Consider the following 9112-nt stretch of genomic DNA (forward strand, 5'->3'; position numbering starts at 1 on the left):
CCCAAATCGCTCTACAATTCGTAAGCTACTTTTTAAGTTCTACACAGACAAAGTACCGAAGAACATTATAAATTAGTTCTTAAAACTCAGTAGGAGTATTTAAAATCAGCTGCAAAATGATTCAGAATTCCATTCCTCAGTCTGCTTTTATAAGAAGTGTTTTTAACTATCATATATTTTCGAAAATATACAAATATTTTCGTACACGTACGTTTTTGCATGGAAAATTAACAGAGGTCATCAAGTGTCATTTACTACGCACGTGTGAACTGCGGGAAATGCTTATCACCCGTTTCTGATTTTCGCATTTTCAATATACGACCTTATAGGTATTTTTTCCATAATTATTTTCTTTTCTTTCAAACTGTATTAAATTATTCTTTTTTTTTCAGTGAAACGAAACTGATGCTAGTGCAGTGGGTTTTAAATCTTGCACTGTTTCAGTAAAATTTTTACAATTTTTTTTTTTTTTTTTTTTTTTTTTTTTTTTTTTAGAAAACGAAAATGTTTAAAGAATGAAATCACAATTATTCTATCGTTTTCATTTAATGGTTTCTCATTTATTAATTGTTTTGGTGCATTTTATTTTATATTTTTGCTAATAGAAAATGTTTAAATTTTTTCACAACTATGAACTAATAATTTATTAATTAACTGATGTTATTTTAAAACTTTTAATATTTAATACAGTTTCTTATACTAGATTAAAAGTATAGCATTGTTTATGAAAAAAAAAAAATTAAAAATTTTATGGTATTAGAAATATAAATTTAAGTAACTATTTTTCAATTAATTAAGTAAAGCATTTTAATATTTTTTCAGAGACGTAATGTCATTAATCAGTATATTTTTGAATTATTTTTAAAACGTTTGAATTAATGTTAAGAATATTATAGTTATTTTGAGAATGAAGTAAATACAAAAATAAGTCAATTAATTTCGAATACCACTACAGAAAATGAATGTAAAACAGTGTTTTTTTTTAAAAAATATTGAAAATATGTAATATTTTGATAATAAATTCTGTTATAATAAATAAAAAAATATCAATAATTTTACAAACTGAGTAAATATAAAAAACTTATTATGAGTAATGTAATTTAAAAGTGAATTAATGCAGATAAGCATTGTGAAATTATGGTAAATGAATGTGAAAATTTGTCAATAATTATACGTTAAATATAGAGTATGTTGAGGGAGATTCGGCTGATTCCAAAACAAAAGCCTATTATTACCTCTTTAAAAATTTCCCTTTTGCCCTCCTCATGTAAAATAATATCGAAGGCAGTAGTAAGCGCCCGTAACCAGGCGGCGGAAGTGACGTCACAGAAAAGGGGCGTGGTCGTCGCCATCTTGAATCACGTGACAACCGGAAGTGACGTAGTTGGAAGGAATGACGTAGACGGAATGACATCATCAAAGTTTCGTTTTTATGGTGTGGCAACGATCTTTTCAAAGTTTTTATTTTTTGTGGCATCGACACTATTTTTTATGTTTATGGCAACGGTTTTCTTGAACTACGTGTTTGGAATGACATCACTTTTAATTTATTATTTTTAATTATTTGACATGTGATTAATATTATTTTGATATTTGATTAATTTTTAATACGTCATTAATTTTAACTTTTTAATTATTAACTATTATTTTTAACTATTTAGTACATCATTATTTTACTTATTACCTTTAATGAATTTTTGTGGAAATTAATATTATTTTCCCTGAATTTTAAAAGTAACTCCACGGCTGAGATTCGAACTCGCTATTTCTGGGATGGGAGTCTAGCGCTTTACCGCTCGGCTAAGCCCTTCATGTTATCAAACTTGTTATTTTTCCGTTTGGAGCGAAAATCACCATGACGTCAATAGGCTGGGGGGGAAACAGGCAAACGTCATCTCTTTCACGTTGCAGCTTGTCGAAACCGCTTCACGCTTTCTACATCCGCCGTGGCGAACGTATACAATCTTAACAACCAATAAGCATTCCGCTAACAATATCTATCTTATTTCAGCCAATCAGCGTGTTTGTTTCTTATACATCGCCTATAAATTCGCTCCCTTTCACGATTTCATCATCATTTTGTCCAATCTGTGTTTTACAGAAAGGATGAATTTGAATATTTTGTTTAGCTAATCTGTTGCACTTAGTTGTGCCATTTGTCTTCATTTAGATCGCGATATTAGCTTAATTATTCCAATCTAGATAACCTGTTTCAAAACTTGATAATTATTAATATTTCCAATATTTCTCATTGTACGCGCAAGCTGGTGACCACCCACGTGACAGGCTCCTGCCAATCATCTCTCTTACTCCACCTACATTTCACAAAATTTGACAAGTTTCGCCTAGTTGGCGCGGCGTAAATCGCCTTAATTAAAAACTTAAGTACCAACGCCTTAGGGCAATTTACCAACAGAGACGGTTAAAGTAGCGGTTGGCTACTAATTGCCGCCTAGCCATTGACTCGATTTCGATTTCATCATTTCTACTGATTCTTGCTGAGTGAACGTCATTTTGACTCTGTCATTTTCCTGTGCCATTTCGTTTTCTTGTACACGATGTCTGCTAAACGAACTTATTCTGCATCTAATGTAAGTATTTTTTCGCTTGTATTTAATGTCTAGATTACTATTTTAAACACGAATTTTATTTCTTTTTGAATGTTTTATTTATTTAAATTTTTAATTGCCAGGTCCTGTTTGAAGATCCTGACTTTCCTTTTCGGGACTCTGATGACGATGTAATTTTTTACACGTATTTTTAACTCACTTTTTTATTTAAAGTATTTTATTACTATTTGAATGTATTTCAAACGTATTTTATTTTATTTTGATAGTTAATCGATGAAGTGGATCAGATTTTTCTGGAAAATCCTATGGATCTACCCTTGTATTATCAAGTGGGTTCCGGATTTGAGGTAAATTATTAAGTATATCTTTATTTAAGTATTTCAGCATTTTTAGATTCTACTAGAATACTTTTTTCTTAGTACTAAAATTAATGTATTTATTTATTTTTAGACTTCTCCGTCATCAGCTCATGGGTCTGTTTTTATGGCTGGTTCCGATGAACGTTCGGTGTGTATTTTTCTTTTTTGCATGATTTATTAAAATAATGTCTTTTTGAAAATGTTTCATTATTACTGAAACTTATTTTTATTTTTCAGATCGATGAGGCGATTGTACTAACGGAGAAGTCCCGTCGGAGAAATCATAAGTACCAAGCCGAGGAGATTACCTTCCGGGCCAGTATAGATATGGAACGGATGCCTCTGAACATGCTAGGTGTTCCGATGGTTCGAATTCCTGATACCATCCGGGAACTATTCGAGCAACTTATTCGCCGGACGACAGCCCATTTGGGACCCTCGGACCTCATCCGATTCTGCATCCAAGCAGAAGGGTTGGACAAGCCTATCAGCACTTCCTTAATGGCAGTTTCGAGCTTAAAAGTCGAAAAGATTTTGGCTGCTGTGATGAAAGTGCTGCAGTCCAAGGATAAAATTGAGCTAGACTCAGGATTTGCGGTGGACGTGATCACTATCAGGCGACCTGTGGGCGCCGGTGGTAATAGGAAAGTCATCAATATCTCCGTGGATAGACTGAAGATGCCAAGATTTCTGCGCCTGGCAATTTTGTCCATACCCTACGATGAGGAAGGACTGTGCTGTGCCAAAGCCATTGTGTATGCCCTCGCACATCTGAATGAGGAGAAAGCTGCTATTAAGACCATGAAAGATCATCGTCGACCAGCCCTCGTGAAGCGAGCAAGAGAGCTCCATATGGCTGCGAATGTTCCTTTAGGCCCCTGCACGTTTGCGGAGATAGCCATATTTGAAGATCACCTGATTACTCAAATTGCCGTCTTCTCATCGGAAAACTTGAACCGAGTAAGTCATTATTTTTATCTCAAGATATTTCTGTTTTTTAATATGTTTTCATATCGTAACTTGATTTTAGTTCTTTTATAATTTGTGGCTATATGATAAAAATTTATTTGGGTACATGAATAATTTTTAAAAAATACTTTTTAAAATTACTTTAAAAAATTAAATTACTAGCAGAGTTTATGATCATTTCGTACTTTCCATGTTAAAAAATATCACTTGTAAACATTAAATGCGTAGTGAAATTTTTAGATTAACTTTAATACTGTATACAATTTGTTTCGATGTTAAAATATAATGGATGAAAATTGAACGCATGGTGAATTTTTATTCTTAGAGAACTTTAACTTTTCAGAATACTTTGTATGTTAAAATTATAATGGGAGAAAACTGATTTCTAAAATGTCCGATTTTTGAATGATTTTTAGAGAAAAATTTCTGCATGATGCATTTTTCATTTCCATGTTAAAAAATATAATTTGTCAAAATTGAACGCATGGTGAATTTTTGACTTGCTCTAAATTTTAAGATTATATTTTATGCATATTCACGCATAGAATCCATGAATGTATGCAGTTCGCTTCGATGTTAAAAAATATACCTTGTAAAAATTAAATGCATAGTGAGATTTTAGTTTACTTAAAATTGTTAGATTAATTTCTTATTTTATGTATGCAATTCGTTAAAACTTTCACTTTAAAAATTTTTTATTTCAGAATACTTTAACTTTTTACATTTTATTTACATGTATGCACAAAGGCAATTTGTTTCTATGTTAAAAATATAATTTGCAAAAAGTTAACATTTAGGCATATATTTCTGATCATTTAAATGTTAAAACTTTAACTTGTAAAACTGAATGCATGGCGAATTTTTTAGATTGCGTTAAATTTTATGTATAAATGCATGCATGTATGCGTTTCGCTTCGATGTTAAAAATATGATTTGTAAAAAAAAATGCATGAAGAATTTTTTATTTTTAGATTCATTTTATGCATGCACACAATTCATTAAGATGTTAAAACTTTAAACTATAAAAAATGAATTCACGATGAAATTTTTTTTTGTTTTACTTTAACATATATGCATGTAATTACTTTCGATGTTAAATGCATTAGGAATTTTTAGATCGCTTTATGTATGCAATTAAATGTTAAAAACTGGTTTTACTTTGATTTTTTGGAATTTAAGAGAATTTTTTTTTTTTTGTCTTGCTGTATCTTAGGTGGTCTACAAAGGGAGAGAGAGGTCTCAACGGATCAATTTATGGCTCCATGATGGGCACTACGATGTGATTAAATCCCTGAAAGGGTTTTTTGCCAGCAAATACTACTGCACAGCATGTGAAAAGCCGTATGATCATCCGGAAAGCCATAGATGTGCCAATGCGTGCCCTATATGCCTAAGGACTGATTGCTTTCCAGGCGTACCCCAACGATGCCAGGAGTGTGACCGTCTCTGCCGATCCGATGCCTGTTATACAGCACACAAAGCCCTCACTGGAAACCAAGAGTTTTCACTTTGCGATAGAGTAAGTGTTTTGAAAATATATCTTAATGAACAAAGTTATTTACCATATAATTTTCTCAAAATTGTTATGTTTAAAAAAAATAATTGTCGTTACAGGAATACCAGTGCAGGGACTGCTGCCAAGTGATCCGGAGGCGGGATTGCTCTAAAGAGTTGCATAAGTGCGGAACCACCAAATGTCCGTCTTGCGGCCAGTTTGTCGTGGCTGCTGAGCACCTTTGTTATTTGCGACGTGTTGCTCCGAAGAAGTCTGATGACAAGTTCATCTTTTTTTACTTTGAAACGGACCAGTCTTCGGGGGAGCATCTCGTAAATTTCGCGGTGGCTCAGTATGCTGACGGCACAGAAAAAGTGTTTCCGGGCTACACGGCATGCCAAGATTTCTGCGCCTGGCTGTTCTCTACACAGCACAAGAGCTTCACCGTCGTGGCACACAACATGAAAGAGAAGTTAAAATACCATAGTTTGCATGCTTTTTAAGTACGACTATGCTTTCAATAGTATTCATAATATTTTTTTACTTACAAGTTTGATGGGCAGTTCGTGATGGCCTGGCTCCTGGAGCAAGGCACAGCGTCGGAGGTGATCCCTAACGGGTCTATGATCATGAGTGCAAGACACCCTAGTCTGAACATTCGGGTCATAGACTCGTTAAATTTTTTGCCGATGGCGTTGGCCAAGCTACCGGGATGCTTCGGTCTCACCGAATTAAAAAAGGGATACTTTCCCCATCTCTTTAACTCGCGAGAAAATCAGAGTTATGTCGGACCGCTGCCTGAAGCCCGGTACTACTGCCCGGATACCATGAGCACTTCAGCCCGACAAGCATTTCTGTCCTGGCATGAAGCACACAAGAGGGACGTGTTTAACATTCAAGATGAGATGCTGGCCTATTGCAGGTATATTTTTTCCCTCCTTAAGTCTTATTTATTTAAGATTTTGTTTTATTCTTATATTTTATATTTCGTATTTTTAACACTTTTTCTTTTAATAGATCGGACGTGGATATTCTTCGTCGCTGTTGCCTGGAGTTTCGAGCCCAGTTTTTGGATGTGGCGGGTGTGGATCCATTCCAGTAAGTTATTTTCTAATTTATTTTATACAATAATGATCATGTTTACAGTTATGTTCTTATAGAATAATCATGCTCATGAAGTTGGTTTTTTTCTTTTCAGATACGTGACCATTGCGTCAGCCTGTATGGAAACGTATCGGAGTTGCCACATTCAGCCCAACACGATTGCCATGGTGCCCACACACGGCTACGTCAACTCAACGAATTACAGCCCTGATTCGATCCGGTGGTTGGACTTTGTTGCTGCTTCGGAAGGCATTGCCATTCAACATGCGTTGAACGGTTCCGGAGAGCACAGAATCGCCGGAATCTCGGTAGACGGTTTCTGCCAAGCAACACAAACCGTCTATCAGTTTCAGGTAAGAAAATATAACCATTTCTTTTTCTATATGATTCTTTTTAATGATTTTACACTTTTAATGTTTAATTTACATGTGGAACACTATTAATATATTTGTATTATTTTAGGGCTGTTTCTTCCACGGGTGTAGTTCCTGTTATGACGGTGATGTCATTCATCCACTAAAAGGGGTTTCCATGACAACGTTGCGAGAGAAAACGGAAGAGACCACACGAAAGCTTCGCACCCAGGGTTTCCACGTCATAGAAATGTGGGAGCATGAGTTTCAGAGAGAAAAAGAGGAAAATACGGATCTCCAAGCTTTTCTGGAGCAACACCATCTGAGGGACCGGCTTAATCCTCGAGACTCATTTTTCGGAGGACGGACCAATGCCCTCAAATTGTTCCACGAGGGAGACGCTAAATATGTGGATTTCACATCCCTCTATCCATGGGTTCGTACTTTTTTATTATTTTAAAACCTTTTCATGGATGATGTGTTTTTTCTGATTTTTATGTATTTTTTTTTTTTTTTTTTGACTTTTTGTTTTATTTCACAGGTGAACAAATATTGCGTCTACCCTGTAGGACATCCAACAATCACTACGGAAAGCTTTGGGGATATAGAAAATTACTTTGGACTTATCCAGTGCCGTGTGATTCCTCCTCGGAACCTCTATCTCCCGGTACTGCCCTATCGGTGTAAGAAGAAGCTCATGTTCCCCCTGTGTCGGACTTGTGCCTTTCTACAGTCTCAGTCTTCCTGTACCCACACAGACGATGAAAGAGCTCTTGTCGGAACGTGGGTATCGGAAGAAGTCAAGCTGGCGATAAAGAAAGGTTACCGCGTCACACATGTAAGTATTCAAAAGATTATTTAAATTATTTGTCATAACCCAAATTTATTTAAAATCTTTTGTCATAACTGAAATTTATTCTTTATTTTCTAGATTTACGAAGTCTATCATTTCAAAGAATCGTCTACTTCCCTGTTTCGTTCCTACATTGATTTCTTTCTGAAGATCAAACAGGAAAGTAGCGGATGGCCTTCGGAGTGTGTGACGCCTGAAGACAAATTAAAGTATATTCGCCAGTATGAAGAAAGAGAGGGCGTCAAGTTGGACGCTGGAAAGATTTCCAAGAACCCTGGGCGTCGACAAGTTGCTAAGTTGGCCCTAAACAGTTTCTGGGGCAGGTAAGATGATTTCTTTTGGACTTAAATTTTTTGTAAACATTTTTAATTCTTTGTGATTTATGTTGAATTTTTGTTTCAGATGGGGCATGAACGTCAACAAAGCGCAACTGACCTACGTACATACGGTGCCAGACTTTAATAAGATGTTGGCGGATCCTAATAAAAAAGTAAGTTTTCTTATCGATTTTATCCATCTATAAGCTTAGTGTGTTTCAAACTGTTAACTCATGACTATTTTGAACTGTTAACTTATGATTCTTCTTTTATTTTCAGATCAAGGATGTCTTTCTTCCCACGCCTGAGGTGGCTGCCATTTGCTGGGAATCTTCAAAGGAGTTTGTACCGCAGGATGCCTCGACCAACATTTTTCTAGCAACTTTTACGACAGCTTGGGCTCGTCTCAAGCTGTATAGTGAAATGGAGAAGCTGGGTCGAGATGTCCTGTATCACGACACAGATTCCATCATCTATGCCTCGAATGGTTGCAACGATCCCCCCTTAGGAAACTTCTTAGGAGAATTTACCTACGAACTGGATGGAGATGTTATCAAAACCTTAGTGTCAGGTAAACACCTTTAAAAAGTTCCTTATTACCAAAAAATGTTTAATGTGTTTTCTATTATGTCTTTTTTTCTCATGATGTTTTATTTTTTCATGAGGACCGAAAAACTACGCATACCAGACGGCCACTGGGAAAACCTGCTGCAAAGTCCGAAGATTTTCATTGAACTTCCGGAATTCCCAGTTGCTGAATTTTGAAGCCATTAAAAGTCTGGTCTGCAGCCTCGACCGAAGTGAGATCATCTCTCTTCACAACCCCTGCAAAATCACCCGATAAGCGAAGAGAAGAAAGGTGGTGAATAAACCGGAAACAAAAATGTACAGAATTGTGTTGGATAAAAGGGTGATCCAAGAGGACTTGACCACCTTACCATTTGGCTTTTGAAAATAACTTTGGTAAAAATGTATGGTATGTACAAAAAATGTTTGTATGTTAAAAGATGTTATGCACAGTATTTGCGTGTAAAAACTTATTTAGATAAAAAATAAACAGAAGTTTGAAAATTATGGTGTTTTTTTTTTTTT

General features: G+C 35.3%; 1 protein-coding gene across 1 annotated transcript; it reads left to right on the plus strand.

Moving 5' to 3' along the window:
• The first annotated feature begins 6388 nt into the window (after positions 1-6388).
• LOC146998138 (uncharacterized) lies at positions 6389-9112 on the plus strand. The gene is made up of 7 exons (XM_085812370.1): positions 6389-6491; positions 6592-6850; positions 6960-7286; positions 7392-7688; positions 7782-8026; positions 8106-8193; positions 8300-9112. The coding sequence occupies exons 2-7, from the start codon at positions 6617-6619 to the stop codon at positions 8603-8605; spliced, it is 1497 nt and encodes a 498-aa protein (XP_085668496.1). The 5' UTR covers positions 6389-6491; positions 6592-6616; the 3' UTR covers positions 8606-9112.

Source organism: Stegodyphus dumicola, chromosome 3 (genome assembly GCF_044657685.1).
Source record: "Stegodyphus dumicola isolate Sdum_Otavi_A_Nest chromosome 3, ASM4465768v1".
Taxonomy (NCBI): Eukaryota; Metazoa; Arthropoda; class Arachnida; order Araneae; family Eresidae; genus Stegodyphus; species Stegodyphus dumicola.